General features: G+C 36.8%; 4 protein-coding genes across 4 annotated transcripts; 3 read left to right on the top strand and 1 right to left on the bottom strand.

Moving 5' to 3' along the window:
* The first annotated feature begins 738 nt into the window (after positions 1-738).
* LOC101292965 lies at positions 739-3,873 on the top strand. Its single transcript, XM_004291652.1, has 9 exons — positions 739-849; positions 931-995; positions 1,113-1,152; positions 1,881-1,946; positions 2,097-2,246; positions 2,489-2,660; positions 2,762-2,935; positions 3,106-3,263; positions 3,475-3,873. Exons 5-9 carry the CDS (start codon positions 2,147-2,149, stop codon positions 3,720-3,722), a joined length of 852 nt encoding a protein of 283 aa, XP_004291700.1. The 5' UTR covers positions 739-849; positions 931-995; positions 1,113-1,152; positions 1,881-1,946; positions 2,097-2,146; the 3' UTR covers positions 3,723-3,873.
* A 646-nt stretch (positions 3,874-4,519) lies between these two features.
* Positions 4,520-7,439, bottom strand: LOC101303677. The gene is made up of 8 exons (XM_004293078.1): positions 7,317-7,439; positions 6,605-6,929; positions 6,353-6,520; positions 6,125-6,256; positions 5,941-6,022; positions 5,757-5,867; positions 5,516-5,672; positions 4,520-4,539 (listed from the first exon to the last, which is right to left on the bottom strand). The coding sequence occupies exons 1-8, from the start codon at positions 7,402-7,404 to the stop codon at positions 4,520-4,522; spliced, it is 1,083 nt and encodes a 360-aa protein (XP_004293126.1). The 5' UTR covers positions 7,405-7,439.
* A 144-nt stretch (positions 7,440-7,583) lies between these two features.
* On the top strand, positions 7,584-10,617 carry LOC101292665 (26S proteasome non-ATPase regulatory subunit 6-like). Its single transcript, XM_004291651.1, has 8 exons — positions 7,584-7,805; positions 7,906-8,020; positions 8,857-8,947; positions 9,034-9,179; positions 9,279-9,498; positions 9,600-9,708; positions 9,815-9,983; positions 10,126-10,617. The coding sequence occupies exons 1-8, from the start codon at positions 7,670-7,672 to the stop codon at positions 10,298-10,300; spliced, it is 1,161 nt and encodes a 386-aa protein (XP_004291699.1). The 5' UTR covers positions 7,584-7,669; the 3' UTR covers positions 10,301-10,617.
* A 2,817-nt stretch (positions 10,618-13,434) lies between these two features.
* On the top strand, positions 13,435-21,023 carry LOC101292373 (uncharacterized protein RP120-like). The gene is made up of 10 exons (XM_004291650.1): positions 13,435-13,826; positions 15,269-15,495; positions 15,685-15,781; positions 17,508-17,657; positions 17,770-17,896; positions 19,065-19,177; positions 19,289-19,352; positions 19,443-19,536; positions 19,650-19,758; positions 20,627-21,023. The coding sequence occupies exons 1-10, from the start codon at positions 13,644-13,646 to the stop codon at positions 20,726-20,728; spliced, it is 1,266 nt and encodes a 421-aa protein (XP_004291698.1). The 5' UTR covers positions 13,435-13,643; the 3' UTR covers positions 20,729-21,023.
* The last annotated feature ends 936 nt before the right edge of the window (positions 21,024-21,959 follow it).

The raw sequence follows: 21,959 nt of genomic DNA, 5'->3' as shown, positions 1-21,959 counted from the left end.
CTCATTTTGTTAGAGTTGTCCTTGATCTATAGTGGTGCTTCTAGATTTGGATTTTGCAGATTGGGAAAACAGGTCGGTTGTTTTTGTAGTTTTTTTTTTTTCTTTGGGTGATTGGTTTGATTGAGTAATTGATTTGTGTAATGTGTTGGGTTTGGTTTGTGGGGAAAAGGGGTTTTAGGGATTTGGATTTTGATTGTGGGTTTTTGAGTTTGGTTTTAGGTGTTGAATTTGAAGCAATGGGGACCAAGATTTGCATGAACCTGTTTCGGTAAGAATTTCGGTCCCCTTTTTGCAGTTTCAAAGTTTTGATTTTTAAGGTGTTTTGGATATAGTGTTGGGAGGGTAATATGAGATGTGGGTTGTGGTTCTTGACGTTGGGTTTTATATGTTTTTTATTAAAGTTTTGATCTTTACTTTTTGGGGGGTTTTTGGGTTTTGACCAATTGCATTTGTTCATGAGCTAGCTGCTGGTTTAATTGTGTGAGTGTGTTGATAGTTGTGTCGATGATCGAGTCTGTGGATTATGATTAAAAATCCTCTTTGCATTAGTGAGACTGATACCAATTTGAACGATCTAAATGGCAAATGCAGAACCTTTAAATGATAAACACTGTTAGAGGTATGATGATCGGCTGATAATTTACCAGCTGAATCTTGGTAATGGAGTTAGCTGGGTGTTATGTTGATTTCAAGTGAATTGCTGATTTCAGTTTTTCTTAATTTGGTTTTCGGGGGCAGCTGAGGGAGGAGGAGAGAAAGAGAAGGACCGCGTGATTCTGATTTTGGGGAAACATTCAATCTTCATTACATTTGAAATGGGGGATTGGCGGTGCATGCTGCTTTTGTCTGGTGAAAATGAATTTGATCAGTTTCCTTCATATTTATTTAATTTGAAGAATTCAGCTGCTAATTTCAGCTTTATGTGTCCAGGTGCAACCTTGCATGACTTGCCGAGTTTATATATCTCCTCTAGTTATTGCCAAAATGAAACAACTGTAAGTCTCTCTCTTTCTTGACAAAGACAAAGCTTAGGCATGCTTAAGCAGTTGTTCAAATTGCAGATTAAACTTTTATTTGATCCATGCAATTGAAGGTTTAACATTCTTTTTCAGGTTATGAATATTTGGGCTTTATATAAAGGGTTCAAACAAGGTGAGTCTCCTCTGACACCTAGGTTTGATTAGTTTAGTTTATTATATAAGTTGCTGGTATTGAGATATAGAGAATGGTTTTGAGTAACACTATAATGGCCAGCAGTGACTCACGGAGTTCTCATTCTTCTTCTTGACCAGAGCTTTCTGGGTTTAACAGTTTGACCTTTGACGAAATGATGATGTTAATCTGCAGAAGCTCACTTCATAAGATTGAAACATTCAGTTGGGCTTCTAAATTTCAATTTGTCTCATACACTTCTGCTTATTTTTGGGGTGGTATACCAAAGTTGCTTCTGTACAATCTGTTTATTTTACAAATTTCAATCTCTCACTTGATCAAGAACATCTTTCAACTTTTCTTATTTATCAATTTTGAATGAATTTAATTTGCATAGTATGCAAATTTCAATTCAGTTGATCAGAAAGTTCTTTGAATTTTTTGTTTATTTCTATCAATTTTGGTTGAACTAATTTGCTGTATGGTTGCACAGGGTTGTTTCTGTTTGGAACAAGGACGTGGGAGTTTTATATCAGTGATTTTATCTTCAGGAATAGATGGTTTTAAACCTGTTTGATATATATATTTTTTCTTCTTTAATGTTGTGCGATGCTTGGATTTTTGGTTTGTGTGATCATTTGCTTTTAAGGTGTGCTTGGAAATCTTTTAGGAGATTAAATCTTCATGTTTCATTAGCATGAAGATTGTGATCGGTTTTTTCTCTTCAGGTCCAGAAGTTATCTAAAGGCTCTCGAGTGCATTGCCCCTCAATCTCTCCATCCCACCATTTTCAGGTATCTCTCCATTCCACCATTTTTCGGGAATCTTGGTGTTGCTTTTGCTGATGATGATTGCATGGAGTATTAAATGCTTATTTAAAATTTCTAATTTTTTTCATATTTATTTCAAGTTGATTAATACATGGTATTTGTATTGGATTTTAGTTTGCAGGTTTTGATTTAAGGATTTAAAGAAAGGGATCTTGAAGGAGATCATGTTATTTACTCTGGTGTATTTCATTTTGGCTAGATGGTTGAAATGTGCTGGGGAGGCAATTTTAAAGAGACATACTTCCGGCTTCCTTTTGATCACTGGTAAGTTTTGCCTACATGTAGAAATAATCACTGTATTAAAGGTTTGTTACTTTACTCAATTGGCTTATCATCGTTCATGGTTTTTCCGGTTTTCTAAAGTGTATATATCACCAGAATTGTAATTTATCGGAACAATAATTAGGTTGGGGGGAAAAGTAAATTTAATCAGATCAGACTGTTGTAGAGTATTGATTTTAAGTGGAGGTTATGGTAGAAATGATATGCTCTCTTGCTGCGTGCAGGTGTTGCTTCCAATTGGCTGACTTGTTTACCGTTTTCAGCACGGAAACATGTGTATGATGTATTCTTTGTTAACAGTCTTGCCACTGAGGTTGTTCAGATTTTGGTCCCTTGTCTACAGCAAAGTGGAAGCGGTGATGTTGGTGTCAATGATGTTCACGCCAATACTGAAAGGTCTGGATTGAGAACTGAGGTCTAATTATTCTAGTCTGTCATCTGGTTGTACTTTGTAGTGTCTAAAAATCAAGTCGTTGACTTTTTTACCATTGCCACAGGTTACTCGTACTTTGCTTTCTTGAAAACAAGGGGGTGCTCCAGATGGCTAGAGAATCTGGTGACTGTTTGCAGTCTGAAGAAAATCTCAAGTCAACTGTTTCTAGAGTATCACAGATTGTTGCGTCTATACCTGACAAAGCAAAATCGAGAGCCCTGACTTCTCCTTCATCACAGTATCCTTTAATCTCTTCTGCCAGATAATTGAGTTCATGAACTTGTGCTAGATGATGGACTTACTTAAATGTTATAATTTGACCATTCTGGTAATTTGATTTTAGAATGGAGGATATCAACCAAATTTGTTACCATTTTCATATTGTTTGTTCTTAACGAAGTACTATAGCTTGTTCTTTAAGCAAGTTACCATTCAGCTTCGTTTTCTAGCAGAAGAAGGGAATATGGAGATGTTAGATGAACGAGCCTTCTGTAATAATGACATGAACTGGACATTACTGTTCGTTGGGGAAACATTTCCTGGTATATGTCGACGTGGATCTGTAGGTAACTGTTACAGTTTAAAGCACTGCAACTAGATATATAGTTTTATGCAAGAAGAACTGGTTTACGTGCTATCCCCTTTCGAAAAACAGTCTTCTTTTTTATAGTACATTGTTCCATTTTACAAAAGAGAAAGCAATCCTGTTCTCTTGTTCAGCACTAAACTGAGGGATGCTTTTGTGTGACTGAATCTTTTTATGTTCTTTTTACACAGATGTGCTTTTAAGTAAAATAATTCCAAGGATCCTTAGGCATGTTCGAAGTTTGTCATCGTCCACTATGGAGTCACTACGTTCAGATGTTCTGGAATCATCCCCTGGTTCCCAATTTTGGTTGAATCTTATTCAAGCAATCAAAGATTCATATGCTGGGGAAAAAATGTCTGAGCAACTTTTACATCAGCTTGCAACTGAACAAGTGGATGATGTTGAAGCTTACCGGATTCTTTTACTGAACTTGTAAGAAAGCTTGCGGAGAGTGCGTAGTTAATTTTTATTGAGCTTCCTTGCGAATCTAATTTCGTAAAGTTTGTGAATGTTCTTAATATCTGCTCATCTTTCAAAAGTAGGAATTTGTACTCTTAGATACTGAATTTGTACTTAGAAAATGTTTTCTTGTTTGATTAAATTCAGCTTGCTCATCTTAAAGAGTTGGATGTGTACGGATGTTATTCATATCAATATAGCTTAGACCGAATAGCCATTTCTCCCCATATCCTCCATCATACTTTTTCAAAGATTTCTCGTCATTGCTCTGGTTCCTCTGTTGCATATTTATCTTTGAGGGTTCCTTCAGAAGCTATATTTGTTTGTTCTAATTGTGCATAGTTGCAGACCATGTATCGAAAGAAAATGACCATGCTATATTGTGGGCCACTCAGCTTTGCTCCATTCATGTATATAATGTTTGCTTGCTTAATTGCTGTTAGCTCTGATCTCCAACAGTGATCATTGTTCATTATTCTCTATCTCAGCTGTCCGCAATATCGAGAGCAGTTCAAAAAGCCAAACCCCGAGAAGGACAATGAACCCACCCAAGAGGAATGATGACGATGACGATGACGATGACGATGACTGGGACTTCTATGAAGTAGAGCTACACCTACAGCCTAACCGAAATTTTCCTTTTTTTTAGTCATTTTATTTTTCCATTCCCCAAAAAAAAAAATTTTCCTTATGTCACAATTTTTATTGTTATATACTCACTGTGAGTCTATGATTGTAATTTAATAGGCTTAGACAAAATTTGCTTTTATCGGATCAAACAGTTGGATATAAATCTAAGGATGAAAAATAAAACAGCTTAATTTTATAATAATATTTCCCACCTTTAGATTTACATCCAACAGTGATTGACCATAATTTATTTGGTCATTAGGTGACCATGTGAACACTACTATTTCATCACTCACAAATGTATCACCAATGTATAATGTTTTGTGATCTTCATCTTATACTAACTAGCCTCAAACTTGGTGGAGGACGGCATATGGTGTAAGGTGCCTTCTGTCCATTTATTTATTTTTTTGGTTATGTGCACTTTTGTCTGTTGTTTTAGCGATGCAGTATCTTTGTGATCAAAGAATAAGTTTTGGTATTGGATTCTTGGTCGTCTTTTTAGAGATGGAGACAATGTTGTTGCAAGCTGAGAACCGGCTGCACAACAAATTAGAGACGGAGACAATGTTGTCACATTCATAGTGGACAGTGCTGTTAAGCTAGAAAGTTTGGTGATAAAATCCTGTTGTCTCATGGGTGCGGTATACTTGGTAGAAGAAAACCTGGTGAACTAATTAGGAATGAAAAGGATAGGATTGGCATGACATTTCCTTAAGTTGAAACTCCACTCAGATTAGTGACGTAGCATTTTTTTTATATATGCATGCCGAGTTTAGACTTTTCAGACTTGAGCCCCATAATATATCTGTTTGGTACTTTGGTTTGCATTTGTAAACAGCCTTTGGTTTTTAAAAGATAAAGAAAGCATTGTAAACTAGTCTTTGGATTTGAGATTTTGAAAGATAGAGATAGCAATGTAAACTTGTACACGTTGTAGATGTTACTAATACCGGCTCACAGCCCAGTTTGTAACTCAACAATGACAATCAGACCGGCCAAAAACGTAGTCAACTTCTAAAACCAAGGATTCTCTGTTCACATGAACCATAATATCTACTAAGATATGGTTTTTTTTTTTTTTTTTTTTTTTTTTTTTGGAGAGATCTAAGATAAGATATCTACTAAGATATGGTTTACCCAGGTGGCCTGGTGCAGTTTGTGGCAATTGAGACACTTGAAACCAGTCTACAAAAGGATATGCCCATATTGAGTTCTGGGAACATCCCTTTGCTGATGAATAAATTTCCTGGCAGAAGCAATCCAAGCTTTCATATGCAAACCAGTTTTTCTTCATCTGCAATAACAGATAAAGTCGCTTAAAATAAGAACACTGACATTGCATCATAGAATAGACATCAGATTCTCAGGAAAAACTTACAAAGTAAGGGTACCCCTCCATGCTAAAAGTCTGCGGAGCACTCTCCATGAACAAATTAATGAAGTAGAGGACAAAATTACCACATTCTTGATCATTTCTCTGCTTAGGCACCTGAATTATTTCCACTTTTAGTACATCTTTAAGGTGAATGTAGTGAGTCAGAGAGAGACTGTCTTTAAGTTACCTTAGGTACCAAAAGAGGAATTTTTCTCAAAAGATCCATATTCTCACGCCTACCCTCTTCTCTAAAGATGTCCACTACAAACCTGAAAACAATAATAGATAAAAGAACATGTAGAATTAGAGGCTATATATAATCAAACTATGCCATGGAAAGAAGGAGACGATATTTCCTATAGAAAACATACCTTCTTATATTTGGTTCGAGCCTCTTGGGATCTGTCATTTCAAGAGAATCAAGCAACAACATGCATGGTCTTTGGGTCTTTGATTCAAGATTCTCACCAAAATGACACAATATTAGTAGGCTCCAGTGGCACCTAATAAGATGGTGACATTTCAGGAAAGAAAATGTCACAAGTCCAATCGGTTATTGACCAAAACGATCTTAGCAGCAGGAGTGAAAGAAAGGTTACCAGCAAACAATAGGAACAAAAACATATTTCTTTGAGAAAATATGCTTCTTCTTGATCCAGGTTAGCACCTTGTCTTTGGTGGTGGGTTCTATATACAAGGAAAACCATAAACAGTCAAGGTATGTGAAATAAGTCTTCTTGTCCTCAGAAAAGCTCTTCCATAAGGACCTGCACATTTCAAGCAAATTTATAATCCCATGCAGTAAAATGGAAACCAACTTTTTCACAGCGGATCACTCCAATTGCACTTACTCAAAGCAGGACTGAAAGCTTCCAGAGTCTAACTCCTGTTTCTTCCGTGACACTCTACAACCTCGAGAGACTGGCTTTCTTCTTGACACCGCACACGCTTTAGATTCTTGGTTCTGTTTTTTTCTTAACACTTGACGTTTGACATACTTGGTCTTAAAACTCCTTACTGATCTCTGACGGTGAGGATGAAAAGTTAAAAAGCATGGGGATATCTTCTTAATCTCTTGAGTTTCTCTCTGACTCAAGCTCTGTCTTTGAGCTTTCGAAGCTGCTAACACATGCATCCAACATGTTCGATGCTTTGACATTTGATCATTGTAAATCTCTGTTGCAGTATAGAACACTTTACCATCACATCTCTTACCAAAGTTGATCATACTAAGCAGTACATAAGCATTCAATACACAAAAAAAAGCATGCCCTATATATGTCAATCTTTCACAACTCCACTCCCAACCTAGTATAACACAAATGATTTTTGCTATGAATTTGATAAGGGTTTAACAAAAATGAGAGTAATCTCAACTGCTCATGAGACATTTTCCCTCATTCAACATAATCTTTTGTGTTCATTTATTTACAATTTCCTTCAAAATAGTAAATTAAGTTTCTTCATCTTTGTCTCTTAGTCCTCAATCCACTATATGATCAGTAAAATTTCAATCTTTAACCCCAGAGTGAAAAAAGAACAAACCTTTGATCAGAAACTCACCTGAAACCGAGCAGTTCAAGTCAGATTCGGTTTCGGAGTCGGAGTCTATGTTAATGGGTTCATCGCTGCTAGGTTTTCTCCTCCCCATTGAGTTTGGACAGAGACTCTGAAGAGAAAGAGACCAAGAGTAGTCTTCTCCTCCATCTTGACCGTTCATTCACAACCATCCAAAACGACGGTACACGCCAATTGTGTTCAACACGACATGTCGTTGGTTCCCACTGTAGAGGGTATAAATAAAACAAACACAGGGTCGTATCAAATTTCACAGTGCCTCCTCGCTGAAGAAAAGCACAGAGAGAGAGAGAGAGAGAGAGATTGAACTCGGAGGAAGTGACTCAGTGAGTTAAGCCATGGAAGGTCAAGAAGAGACTCAGCAACCTCATCTCCAGCTCGCGAACAAGCTCTTCCTTCTCTCGCACCCAGACGTCCAAGACATCGACAAGGTCCGCCTCCGGGAGGAGGTTTTCGCCGCCGTAAAAGCCGACGGTAAATCAAATCGATAAATTCTTCTCCGATTTCTACTGTTTTTTGGCTTTACGTTGCTCGATTTAACTGTATTTCGGTTCGGGTTGTGTGTGTGTTGTAGATATGGCGCCCTTGTATGAAACCCTAGTTTCGGAATCGGTGCTGGAGATGGACCAGGGCCTTCTTGACTTCATGAAGACCAAGATCCAGGAGGAGCTCAAGAAGCTTGATGAAAAGTGAGCTCGTAATTTGAGTATATGCTTTAGTAAATTTTACTATTTGATTATTGTGTTTAGAATTAGGGCTTTAGATGAGTGATATTTTAGTGTCTTTGTTTCTAATGCAACTAGTGGTGGTTTCACAATCGATTGAATACTATGGTAAGGTGTGTCATGAGCAGAATTGTATTGATTCTCTTAAACTGTGGTTGATGAACAAGTAGACATTTGCGGTATGTCTCAGAAAAATTCAGTTAATCTGATGTTTTGGAGTCCGGTAATTTTGTTAAATATGTATAGATTAGTATTGATTTGGGTAAAGTGTACTTGAGATTATTTACTTTAACAACTGGGTCTGTTTCTAAAGTGAGGAACATATATTGGGTTTGTATGTACATGCTATACCACGCTATCTTGGTGGCAGGTCTTCTCCATTCTAACTGTGTTTAATTGAGAAGTAGTTCTGTTTGACATGGATGTTTTCACAGTTAGGTATTATCAGGTTTCCAACTTCTACTAAAAGAAATACTGAAATAGAAGGACTTGAAGCACGTATCTATAGAGATTGACTTTCTGTTTGAAGTCAGTTGCGTAAGGCATCAGACTTGAAGTAAATCTTTCTTAGGAAGACTGTTAATAAAAATTTACTTTGGTTGAGATGAATCAATATCGACTTGATTGAGCAAAAACCCTTATTTGGTTTGCCTCCTGGCTCCTCTATGTGTTTTTTTGTATACATAAAACCCAGAGTAGTTTCGTGATTCCATTGAACAGCAGAATATAAATTCCTCCAAGAAATCTAATTGGATTCATGAGTCTACATTCAACCGACTTATCTGGTTGCATTTTCTTAGGATTGCTGATGCCGAGGAAAACTTGGGAGAAAGTGAGGTTAGAGAAGCTCATTTGGCCAAGTCCCTGTTTTTCATCCGTATTGGTGACAAGGTACATATGTTTGAATTTATTTGTTCTAGGAATCATTTTTTTTTGTGTGTTACATTTGATAGTAACTTCTATCCTTGTGACCCCAGGAGAAAGCGTTGGAACAACTCAAGGTAACAGAAAGCAAGACAGTTGCAGTTGGGCAAAAGATGGACTTGGTGTTCTACACATTGCAGCTTGGTTTCTTTTACATGGATTTTGACCTCATTTCTAAGAGCATTGAGAAAGCAAAGAAGTAAGTAGTGCCCTGAGCTCTGTGAGCTGCATTAACAATGTCCTCTCGTTACCAAGTTTTGTAGTTGTCTTCTTTTTAACCATTGTGTTATGTTGACAGCTTATTTGAAGAGGGTGGTGATTGGGAAAGGAAGAATCGCTTGAAGGTATATGAAGGCTTGTACTGCATGTCCACTCGAAATTTTAAGAAGGCAGCCGATTTGTTCCTGGATTCCATATCTACTTTCACCACTTATGAGATATTTCCCTATGATATCTTCATATTCTATACCGTCCTGACAAGCATTATATCTTTGGACAGAGTTTCTTTAAAGCAGAAGGTATACTGTATTATGTGATTGTGATTTTACTGTTATGGTTTATATGTTTCTATCAGTTTAGGTATTATCTGTGAGTTTTAATTTCAACCAATGTTTCACAGGTGGTGGATGCTCCAGAGATATTAACTGTGATTGGGAAAATCCCGTACTTGTCTGAGTTTTTGAACTCACTGTATGATTGTCAATACAAGTCATTTTTCGCAGCATTTGGTAAGTAGATAATTTGTTTCATTTAGAAATTCCTAAGTGAGTTACTGGTCACATTTCTTTTTCCATTTTATTCATAGATGTCATCTTCTGTCTTTGTTTTTTGCAGCTGGTCTGACTGAGCAGATAAAGTTGGATCGTTATTTGCATCCACACTTCCGTTACTACATGAGAGAGATCAGAACAGTTGTTTATTCTCAATTTTTGGAGTCCTACAAGAGTGTCACTATTGAAGCAATGGCTAAGGCATTTGGCGTAACTGTGGATTTCATTGATCTGTAAGTTACTTTCTTCAATATTTTGTTTCTTTGTGGTGTTCTCTGTGAATTTTATGCCTGGTCCTTTAATTTGTGGCGAGGCATTTGGTAAGACATTTCATGTTCCTTCTACATAAATCTAATCCCATTCTATGATTTCCAGGGAGCTGTCTCGGTTCATTGCAGCAGGGAAACTCCACTGCAAGATAGATAAAGTTTCAGGTGTTCTAGAAACTAATCGTCCGGATGCCAAGAATTCTCTGTATCAGGCAACTATCAAGCAAGGGGACTTCCTATTGAACAGGATCCAGAAGTTGTCCCGTGTAATTGATCTTTAAGCACAGACAACTTGAAAGCATAGCAACTTGTGACTTTTCAATTCTCACTTGATGAACTAAATGGTATTTCCTTTCATTCCAAACTGGAGAGACTTGAGCGATGATCTTCAGGTTTCCGTTTGTGCCTTAATGTTTATTCATAGTGATTTTTGAGTCGGTGGAGTTTCAAGTATAAATTATTAAGGTGACAAATCTGTGGGGAGGAATGATACTTTGAGCTCCAGGTCTCTCTCAACTCCCAGAATATCGCAGGAGTTCCGATTGTCGTGACTTAGACAAAATTGAAAACATAATTTTAAGTGTTTTTTTTCTTCCATACAGACTAGCTAGATGACTGCCTTTGATAATGGCCTCGAAGTAGTTCATTCCTACAAATTATCCTCTGTTACCTCTTTTAATTTGCTTTTCACAATTGCCCTACTTGGTTGAGTGTTCACTCCCAATTCGTGAGTTACACTGTTGAGTTTCAGTCACGAAAGTTCATACATTGCCGATTCCAAAAGTTTTCTAGTTGTTTCATGGACAAGGTTGTTCATTTACAAACCAAACAGACAAGATGAACATGACAGGTAATTGTAAGACACCAGTTTTGGGTGGACGTAACATGCTAATATAGCGGTTCGTATATTAGAACAGAACTAATACAATTGATGTCTTAAATCACAGACTAAGCTGATGATGAATAAGGAATAGCAACGACCTTCGGAGGATCTGCTTTATGAATTGTAAACCAGCTGTTTCAAACATGTTTAAATCCTCGTTCCTACTCCGCCCGGCAATGTCCAATCAAACTTGGGCACTAAATTTGCTAGAGCCATCTCATTTAGAACACTGAATCCGGGGACACATCCCTCCTGCAAGTTCCAACCAAAATCATCTCGAATTGTTTCCTTAATCACTCGTACCACTCTTGGGATCTCTCCCGATTTGTCCATGACTTGTGTGTTGGCATTATTGGGTTGATACTCTTAGGCAATAGACGCTAAAGTGGAGGATGTAAGCGAAAAGTCTCCTGGATCACAGCCTTCCATACTTTAAGTAGTGTGTATCGATCAATCCATCCTCTGTCACTAACTTCGTTGACAGACATTGTTTCTTTCTGCAATGTGCTCATGACTTTGGGTGCTTTATAATATCAGCCGTGTTCCATTCTAGGAGTGTAGCTATCGTATGATTGGTATCAGTTCCAGCAAGAAGCATATCTTACAAACTAGCATTGTTTAGAATCTGCTATGCAACTCCTTTTACATTTACTTCTGGAACCGATGAACACTCACACACGAGAGCATGTATCAGGTGGAAGAATAAACTAGGTTAACGATTTGTGATGTAAAGGCAATGTATAATGATCAAATAGACCCTAGCTTGCATCTCATTTAGTCCCTATAAGCAGAGCAGGTGGATTTAACAATAACTGGGATTATTATATTTCTCCTCATATGATACATAGATCTCATATTGTCATATAAAATATAAGTGATTGTGCTATATTCGTCATGATGTTCATATACACTAAAGAACTTTCATTACAAAACTTTTTGAGTTGTTGGAGACGAGAGATTTCAAATCAGAAAATTGATAAATAAAATATAATTTATAAATAATTGTATCATACTCAATTATACCAAGATTTTTTTGTGTTAAATATGTTATTTACTAACTTTACCTCCTATGCTCTTTTCACCTCCTATCAAAAATTTTAAATAGTAAATTTAATCACTGAAGCTCACTCAAGTCAAAATTAGAAGGAAAAGAAATTGGTGAAGAATATGTTTTCTTATCATTCATCAGAATAGGGTACAACTCTTATACACAAGTTCTACAACTTAGATACACAATTTGTAGTCTACAATTGGAAGGTAATCATACACAATTACTAATACAACTAATTAACCAGCATATCAAGATGGATTATTTCCTTCAACACTCTCCCTCAAGTTGAAATTGTACTGGTAACTCAAAGGCTTTGTAAACATATATGCTGGTTGTTCCCTTGTTCGAATGTGAGCTGGTTTTATAACCCCTATCTCACGCACAACATGAAAATCAATTTCTATGTGCTTCGTCCGTTCATAAAAACTGGATTTGAAGCTATGTGTATGGCGGCTTTTTTATCACAAAATAGCTAGCTTCACTTGTTGGGTGAAATTCACTCCCAAATCCCTTAATATGCTTCTCAACGAAGTGATCTCACAGGTTGTTGTTGTCATGGCACGATACTCAGCTTTTGCACTTGAGCGTGCAAGCGTGGTTTGCTTCTTTGTCTTCCAAGAAACTGGCGCACATCCAAGCATAACAAAATACCCTGTCACTGACCTTCTTGTGTCCTTGCATTGAGCCCAATCTGCAACACAGTACGCCTTTAATTCTAATGAGCCAGTGGAAGGCAAAAGGATATCGTGCCCTAGCATGGAGCTTGCTTGATGTAGCGTAACACCTTATGAGACAGCATCAAGGTTTGGCCATAAATCGACTCAGCACATGAACAACATACACCAAGTTTGGTCTCGTATTAGTGAGGTAGATTAGACGCCCCACTAATTTTCGGTACTGAGAAGGATCCTTCAACAAATCTCCATTTGTCTGCGTAAGAGATAATCCTTGATCAACCGGAAACCGTAAGGGTTTGGCGCCAAGAAAACCTGTGTCTTCTAGGATCTCCAAGGCATATTTCCTTTGACATAAGACCAGTCCTTGCTTTGACCTCGCAACCTCAATCTTGAGGAAATACTTGAGTTGTCCCATATCCTTCAATTTAAACTGACTTGAAAGAAAATGCTTAGCATCCTCTATGTCCTTCAAGTTGTTTCTTACTATAATCACATTATTAACATAGATTAACAAAACAGTAATACCACCAGGCCTGTTTTGGACCAAGAGTGAGTAATGAGTAATCCGCTCATGATTGATGGAAGTCTCCTACTTTAAGTGTCGTTGATAGTTTTATGAACCATTGATAAGAGGAATGCTGATTTGTGTAATTTACAAACTCTAGTCTCCCCTTTTCGTTTGAAAGCAGGAGGAAGATGCATATAGACTTCTTCATATAAGTCACCATTCAAGAAGGCATTATTCACGTCAAGTTGGTGTAGATGCCATCCCTTTAGAGTAGCGAGATCAAGTAGAACCCGGACTGTTGTGAGCGAAATTGTATTCATCATTTCGAGAAAAAAGTTAAAAGGGAAAAATTTGGGGACTGAATTTTCAATATAACAACAAAAGAGGGGCATTTTGGCTATAACTGCCCCCCGTCTTCCTCTTTGGCACCTATTCATTTCCAGTCTCTCTCTGCTCTCATTTCTTCGTCTCAAGGTTTCTGTGAAGATCTAAAGTCTCAATTGCAATGAGGCCGATACGTCTTCCAGAGCCGCCCAGCCCCAAATTGGGGACGCCGGAAATCTTTGAAGGCGGTGTCTCCGGCGTCGTTCGTCGCGCTGTCGTAATTGGCAACGGCTTCCCTGGTTCTGAGAATCAGAGCATCGGCTTGGTTCGCGCTCTCGGCCTCGCTGATAAGCACGTCTTGTATGTAAGTTTTACAATCGTTAAACCCTAATAATCCTGTTTAATTTCTTACATCATATGGTTGTAAAAATTAGTCTATGAAATTCTCTAACTAAAGTTTGTATTAAATTTGTGTAATTTGCAAGTTGCAAGAGGATGTTAACTTCAGTTTGATTCTCAGTTTAGTGTTGTTGTTAGCTTTATCGCTAGCTTTATTCTAGTGGGATTCTTGTTGTTGGTTTTTTTTTTCCCTAGTTTTGTAGGAGTATATTGATAGTGTCTATCTTGGGTTTTATTAAAAATTCAAATTTCAGAGACCTGGGTTTGCTTGCATGAATGATTTGTTGCGTTTTTTATGTGAGTGTGGATCAGTATTTGCTTAAAGGTGTTGAACGCCAGAATTGGCTAAATCAAATGAGCTTTGGATTGAAGTTTTCTTCTTTGTTCTGTTTAAGCAAGTCTGGTGTGAATGCCAGTTCCCAGTTTGCCTTGCCTGGTTTGTCTGAGGTCTAGTATTAGTCGGGATATTACCTACTAGACATTTGGTATCAGAAACCGTTATGAAAGGTGAAAGGCATAAGACAAGGAGTCTTATTACTTAGAAACGAGGTGTAATTGAGCAGGGAACAATAGGTGGGCCTATAAGGAAGAAGGATCATGCCTCTGAAAAAGGTCTCTTCCTCCTTTTTGGAAAGCAGAGAAATGTCAATGTTATTGAAAGCGTTGAATTCGCTTATATATGCTTATATGGCTACCTTCGTCAGTGCAGTAACCAAGTGCTACCCAACCTGTCATATAAATCATCTTCAGTTTTCACGATATGTTTAGTTTTGAACTTCACTAGAACTAGTCTAATCAGTGTACAGCCATCCAAAATCTGATTTTTTTTTTTAAATATGTAGGAGATTGTATTGGTCAACATGAGAGAAGTGTGCGACTTACTTTTGATGTACACTTGTTTGTCAGTCTTGTGTGTATTGATGTTATCAAGGAAGTATGTAAGAGCGTAGCTCCATAGCTATGGCAACTAGAAAACATAAACTTTTATTTGGCAAGTAATTTAACTAAAGATTTTGGTTTGTTATTGCTTCTGTGCACATGGGAACCCCGCCTCATCATAATTGCTTGCTACAGTCCCTGGGTTGAATTGAAGGAATTATTGATTGTACGATATGTTTCAGGTGTTTCAGGAATTATTGATCATACGATAAGTTTTTCGTATTTTCACTTTTCAACAACCCAGTCATGTTAACATATATGTCCTGATGCAAAATGCACAAGTTATCAGCATGCAGTTGTGTTTTGTTCCTATGTATAGGCTATGTTGGTGTGAAAATCGCTCTTGTCTAGGTCTAGCAACAAACTTTTTATCCCTGTAAATTATAATTTCATCTATTTGTGTAACAACTGCTGTTTCACTTATATATGTAGTCTCATTTTGTCTTTTTAATTGTCAATGCCATGCAGCGAGTTACAAGGCCAAAAGGAGGTATAAATGAGTGGCTTCACTGGCTCCCGGTTTCTGTTCACAAGAAATTGGATTGTGTCATGAGGAAAATGTTTATTTTACTAATATATCGGGGAAAGAGAGTTGGGTCTCTACCTACAGAAAATGGTGGCGGTCTTGGTTTGAAATGTGTCTTAGAAGCTGATGTCCAGGAGATTGTAACCATGGCTCGTCAGACTTATGAAACGTAATATTTTTTTACCGTTTCTTTATAAATTTAGTTATCACAAGTATGTTCCTTTAATAGCTTGCTAAATAGTGTTGTTAGGAATCAATTACATGCGCTGCCCAGATACATTTTTCTCTTAATATTAAGAATATGGTTCTTAACTTGGTAGATTCCTCATTTTTGGTACTTATTCTCTTTCTTTATTAGGGATGGACCCATACTGGTGGTAGCTTGTGGCAGGGATACCATTTCCGTTGCAAGTTCTATTAGACGACTAGCATCTGAAAACGTCTTTGTTGTTCAGGTTTTTTATTGGACCCTTAATCTATTGCAAATTCCACTTTTCTGTTGTTAGTATCAGTGTGCGGTTAAAGTCTTTAATCTGTTCTAAAATGATCTTTAGAGAAACAGTTCATATCATATGACCTGATTAGATGCTTATGTAGCAAGAAATGGAATATGTGAAGAAGTGTAGACTAATTCTGATGCTGTATTGACATGATGATAATCACTATATACCTTGACTGCAGTTTCACCAGTGGGGCAGTGATTTTTAGCCTTCCAATTTCAACACAATTACTTGCACTGTAATTTTAAGTAGTCAAGTGTATTACAAGTTTGAAAGTGGAATGCCAAAATTATTTTCTAAACAATATATTTCCAAGCGCTGGCATGTAACTAGTTTACTTATTTTTTGATGGAATGGATTGGTCATCTATTTTATATGTGAACTTTGTGAGGTGATGGTTATATGTGCTCCACTAATATCCAGTGGCTGGTGTTTTGCTTTACTATGCCTTAAAATAGTATATACTGATGACCACCTTTATCCTGTCTGTGCTGTGTTCTTGTTCTTGTGCTACTTGCTACTTGTTGAATCCAATCTATTCAGGGTTTTGGCTCTAAAGTTTTGATACTTTTTAATGGCTTTATGATTTTTGTTAAGATTCTATTTTCAATATGGTTTCTGAAATCAATAGTCATCTTTGTTGGCCATATGATTTAACATAGCAGATCCATTTTACCAACATATGTGATGCTTGGAAACATGAAATACTAACTTGTTACTTTTTTTTTTTTTTTTGAATAGATACTAACTTCTTTACCAACATATAAGTTCATTAGAGCTGATGCTCAGCGGTATCCAACTGATTTTGATGCATGGTCCTTAATATAACATCAAATGCAATTAATTAGCAGAGACAAGGCTAATGCTTTTCGGTCGTGCAAAAAAGAAAGTAGTACTCTCAGAATGGTTGACCTTTAGATTTTTTTCTCAACTTTTCAGACTGATGAGAAGATATGTAAAGACGGTCAAATCACTCAGAGAATACTGCCTTCCTTAAATTTTGCTTAACTGAAGAACAGCTCTCACTATGTTCTTGTCTCAGCTAACTTATTATCTTTGTATAGGTTTCTGGTTTTTCTATTGATTTCTCTGTTCTCAACCTCGTGTCCGCTTATTTCTATATCATACATGGTGATTAGTAAAAGTCTGGGGAAAGGTCTCATGTTTCCGAAGCCTACATTTTGATTTGTTTTTAAGTGCATAATATTCTGTTCATTAAGTGCTATGGTAGGAGAGATCTTTCAATCCTCATAATACAGTTTAGCTGCAAAAAGATGTCAACTCTAGAAGACTGTTTTGTGGCCTATTCCCTCTTAGCTGCTTTTTGTAATGCTGTGGTTACATTAGTTTACTTTTGAAATAATATACTAAGTTTTTGCAAGGTTGTGCTCTTTGTTAGAATTTCATTCTCTTTCATTATTATGGGATTAAATCCCAAGTTTACAAATCATTAGGGTAATGTAAAGTTACTATTGGAAATGGTGTCTGAATTTGTTTCTCTATCACTCAAAGTCTTTGACCAGGTTTATAATTTTCAGTTGTGCATCCTTTTGTTATTTCCTGTCTTGTGGCTGATCATTGTTGGCTTATCACTTCCATATATAGAGCTACACAGACATAGTGTGCTTTCTTTAGTTCTATATTTATAACATATATTCTCATTTTGCTATTTCTTTCGCAGATACTACATCCCAGGTTGCATCTCAATAGATACGACTTGGTTATTACCCCTAAACACGATTACTATCCTTTGACTCCTGAAGCACAGAAGCAGGTTCCTCAATTTCTACGTGGGTGGATAACTCCTCGTGAACCTCCTGACAGGCATGTGGTATGTACAATGGCGTCTAATAATACACACTTGTTTGCTGTGTTTTTACAAATATAAACCTTATTCTTTTCATTAATAGCAAGCTATTTCATACTAAAACTTTTAAATTCAGGTCCTCACTATTGGAGCTTTGCACCAAATTGATGCTAATTCCCTTCGTAACGCTGCCAGTCAATGGCGTGATGAATTTGCAGCTCTACCAAAGCCCTTACTCGTGGTGAACATTGGTGGTCCTACAAGTAATCTTTTGTCACTTACTGAATCTATGTTGCTTGTTACTTATCGGATTGGCATAGAAGCACTTGAGTACTACGCAGCTTGCTAGTTGCTGTTATTCTGTTTTGAATTAAATGCTTGCTTTCATGTTAGGTTAATTAGAATGATAGCAGACAATTAGTTGGCTATATAGTAGGCAGAAGCATTTTAGAAGTGACTCCACAAGGAAATTTAACTGACACATAAAGTAGGGATTGCTTCTGAAAAGCTTATATTTCTACCACGGGCCTGTCTAACTTCTGTCCTAAAAACATTTATGTTCCTCTCCTTCCAAAGTTCTTACAACGTTGTTTGAGGGTAACTGCTTAAATGCTACAGTTAGCTAGAGGACATACTTGCACCCCTCAGTAAGGGCAGCCAAAGCAAGTTGGATTTACTAGATACTAAAAACAACATTGGGATGGTTCCACATGTTTTGGAAACCAGTAGTATTTTGGGTGGTTCGCCACACTTCTTGGTTATGGTTTTGACATGTGCAATATAGTAACAAATAACCTATGTATCGTTTGTGTGGTTGGTCAGAAGTTTGATACATTTAGTAGAATTATATATTCACTATTTTTCAGTATTTGTGTGCTGTTTCCTTCCCCGTTTTAGTTGTAAGATATTTGTTTATTAGCAAGTATACATACAAGGTTTTGAGTTCCTAGAAATTCACTATTTTTCTGTAGGCATGGTATAAAATACAGAAGCAGCCTAACCCTAAAATATTATCAATACCAATCTTGCAGACCTTTGATATCTGTGACCTTTAAAAATTGTCAAATTAGCATTCAGCTATTCAGGAAAACAGACCCGAGTGTAAAATGTTTGCTGGCTGATTTTTGTTAGCTCTTCTGTATTGTTATGTTACCTTCTATTTCTTTGACTCCCAGTGTAGACTAGGAAATGTGCAACTTATTAGGTGTGATTTTAGATCTCATAGTTGAAATCATTATGGCCAGCATCACATTACAGGTTTTTAGTGTTCATATTCATAATTGGTTCAGGTCATATCTGTTATATTTGAAGAATATTGGATCATTCATTTTCTAGGTTCTGTAGAATGTTTGGAATAATTTTGATGTTTTGAATTTCTCAATGTTGTTGTTTCAAATATTCCATTTATGAGTTCACCCTTTCATTTGATAGGCAATTGTCGTTATGGTGTGGACCTTGCAAAGCAATTGACAACCTATCTGCTTAGTGTTCTTGTAAGCTGTGGAAGCATCAGAATATGTTTCTCTAGTAGAACACCTGAAAAGGTATTGCAACTATTTCACAACCCCAGACACAGATAACATGTTCTTACAAAATAATATTACTTTTCTTGGTAGTGGGTACTTATCCTTTTTCCCTTTGGCTTTCTTGTACAGGTATGCAGTGTTATAACAAAGGAGCTTGGAGGTAATCCTAAAGTTTACATTTGGGATGGTGAAGGTAACTTGTAAAATTCAATTCAAGGGTTTTTAGGTCGATTCTTATAATGGGAATTAATCTTTTAGACTGACAAAATATTATCATCTCCAGAGCCAAACCCACATATGGGCCATCTGGCGTGGGCCGATGCGTTTGTTGTTACTGCAGATTCTGTTAGCATGATAAGTGAGGTTTGCAGCACCGGGTATGGCTGAGAACCTATCTGTATAACTGATGAGTAGTGACTTATTCTATTTAGTTTAATTTAAGAGTTTTTTGGTGTGTAAGGATTTTAGTTGTGTCCGCCTGTATTACCAGGAAGCCTGTTTATCTAACGGGATCTGAGCATTGTAAATGGAAGCTTTGCGATTTCCATAAATCACTCAAGGAGCGAGGAATGGTTCGACCATTTACAGGCTTGGAGAATGTAAGTAAACTGAATGAAATTGTTTAACTTTTCCGAATGATAGCTTTTTAGAATGGACAATGCTAAATCCTGTTTTTTGTTTTAATAGAGACCACATTATGTGGCAGTTCATGCTTGAAAAAATTCTGACCATGTGGTCTTTTAAGGATTGTCCAGTTTTAATTGCCATGTCATGTAGTTAAATGTAAAATGCAGTGTGGTCCATTGAGCATTTGTCCTCTTAGAATTGCATTATGCTTTCATCCTTATCTGTCAATATAAATGTGCATGAAATAAACCAGCATGACCAATCTCTATGTATCCCTGATTACCAAGTCAGGATGATGTCCATTTGGTTGCCATGTTTATGACCACTTGGATGCCGTCTTGACTAGTTGACCCTTCCTCCCTCATCTAGAACGTAGTTTCATTGTATTGAAACCAATAGTTCCTTATGACTATTGATCCCATATTCATGTAAATGAAACTGACTACAGGCTATTTTTTTAGGCTGTTAGTAAACTAGAATTGTATGATCTGGTTGTGATTTATCCTGGTTTTTATGTCTAGTAGTATTCTAGTTAGATAACACACTGTAACTATTCTGTTGACTTTGAGCTTTTGCGATGTCAACATCTTCATGAAATTAATGGGCCATTCATGGTGTTATGAGGTTCTTAGTCTTCAAGTTTCTTGGTGGCATTAATATTGATTATAATGAAATTTTTGTTTATTTGTGGAACTTCCATTACTTTTAGCACATAATTTTCTTTATTCTTGATCACTGTCTTCACTATTTGCAATTTTCTTACACACAAAGTAGTCTTTTGTTCATTTTTGTACAATCTTGATGTTCTGTTTTAAATTCTTTTATATTCTTTTTTTACAGATATCAGAAAGCTGGAGTTATCCACCGCTCAATGAAACTGCGGAAGCAGCCAATCGAGTGCATGAAGCCCTTGCTGAGCGGGGATGGAGATTGCGAGCATAGGCGTTCGATAATTCTGTCCTTGTAAAAAAAAAAAAAAAGTCCTTGTAAACATTCTTCAATCTTCTGAACAACAAAAAAAAAAAAATTAGGGAACAGCTAAAGGCTGTGATAGCTCATATATTTGATTCCTCCCCTTTAGGGGTCTTGAGATATGTAGAACGAATACTATCCGTAATCGTGCGGCCTGTAAAATAGGAAAGTGGTTGAGCTTTTCTTTCCTTTCTTTTTGGCAAGGGTGGGTTTGTTTTAGTGAAAATAATACTACTTAGAAAAAAAAATCATGGATATTCTTCTCATGAACTTGTAGTGCGTTTGGGTGAAATGCCTAGTTGCGTTGAAATTTCCAGCTTTTAACAATATTTGCTTGGATGGTAGAAATGGCTCCAGCCTTGGTCTACTTGTATGTAATCCGTGGGGATTCTATACATCCATCATACCCACTTAAATTCTCATTTGGTTCATGATCTCAACCAAAGTGGAGCAAGATGATGTATAACACATCACTATATGTTGAATTGAACTAAACCTATCAACTGTATTCTCCTCTCCAATACCCTTTTATGTAATCCATCACTTGCTAATTTTGTTTAACCTACCTCACATTCTAAAACATCCGGCCTATTATGGAATTAAGAGTGAAAACATAGCAGACTGATTGAAAGGCTGTGGACAGAAACGGCTGCAGAAGTTGCCCCTTTCTACTGCTTTAGTCACCACACATACTGGAAGAGGATCCACGGAAGGTCTGTAATTTGTATACTTGGTTCTGAGGCTTGGTGCCAGTGCAGCTATTTTTGCTGCTGCTTACACCACAGGCAATTCTAAATTTCTAACCAGTTTCTTCCATTCTTCACACAGTTCCTCCAGTTCCATGCTGAATACAATGATCCCCTGACTTTTACCTATGCAAATTAGAGGCAGTTTTGAACGTCTTTCGAGTTCTCTAATGGTGCTCATAGAGTCAAAGCTAACAAAATAGGTGAATAAATTATGGTATTGATACAGATTTCTCTATTTATCAATCCTAATTAAGACTACCACCATGTTGCATTACATGCCTCTGAAATGTAGCAGTATTTTCTCTTGAAATGAAATCTTCTATCAGGCCTCATCAGTAATACTCTATCTCTCTATTCGATGAGATATCAGGGAGTAAATGATTGTACTAGTATCCTTCTTCGAAAAATAATAAGTAAACAAGTTGTACTAGCTAGTATGCTTAATGTGATCA

The sequence above is a fragment of the Fragaria vesca genome, linkage group LG2 (assembly GCF_000184155.1).
Source record: "Fragaria vesca subsp. vesca linkage group LG2, FraVesHawaii_1.0, whole genome shotgun sequence".
Lineage (NCBI taxonomy): Eukaryota > Viridiplantae > Streptophyta > Magnoliopsida > Rosales > Rosaceae > Fragaria > Fragaria vesca.
This window is presented reverse-complemented; position numbering and strand designations above follow the sequence as displayed.

Bases quoted from the DNA above. Each gene is read 5' to 3' on its own strand.
- LOC101292373 (XM_004291650.1), top strand. From the start codon at position 13,644: ATGAGGCCGATACGTCTTCCAGAGCCGCCCAGCCCCAAATTGGGGACG. The intron at 17,897-19,064 runs GTAATCTTTTGT...TTCATTTGATAG, and splicing joins GAACATTGGTGGTCCTACAA to GCAATTGTCGTTATGGTGTG. The intron at 19,178-19,288 runs GTATTGCAACTA...TTTCTTGTACAG, and splicing joins CTAGTAGAACACCTGAAAAG to GTATGCAGTGTTATAACAAA.
- LOC101292665 (XM_004291651.1), top strand. From the start codon at position 7,670: ATGGAAGGTCAAGAAGAGACTCAGCAACCTCATCTCCAGCTCGCGAAC. The intron at 7,806-7,905 runs GTAAATCAAATC...TGTGTGTTGTAG, and splicing joins CGCCGCCGTAAAAGCCGACG to ATATGGCGCCCTTGTATGAA. The intron at 9,709-9,814 runs GTAAGTAGATAA...TGTTTTTTGCAG, and splicing joins GTCATTTTTCGCAGCATTTG to CTGGTCTGACTGAGCAGATA.
- LOC101303677 (XM_004293078.1), bottom strand. From the start codon at position 7,404: ATGGGGAGGAGAAAACCTAGCAGCGATGAACCCATTAACATAGACTCC. The intron at 5,868-5,940 runs GTAACTTAAAGA...GAAATAATTCAG, and splicing joins TTCCTCTTTTGGTACCTAAG to GTGCCTAAGCAGAGAAATGA. The intron at 4,540-5,515 runs GTAAACCATATC...TTTCATCCTTAG, and splicing joins AACTGCACCAGGCCACCTGG to ATTTATATCCAACTGTTTGA.
- LOC101292965 (XM_004291652.1), top strand. From the start codon at position 2,147: ATGTTATTTACTCTGGTGTATTTCATTTTGGCTAGATGGTTGAAATGT. The intron at 2,661-2,761 runs GTCTGGATTGAG...CCATTGCCACAG, and splicing joins GTTCACGCCAATACTGAAAG to GTTACTCGTACTTTGCTTTC. The intron at 2,936-3,105 runs GTATCCTTTAAT...GAAGTACTATAG, and splicing joins CTGACTTCTCCTTCATCACA to CTTGTTCTTTAAGCAAGTTA.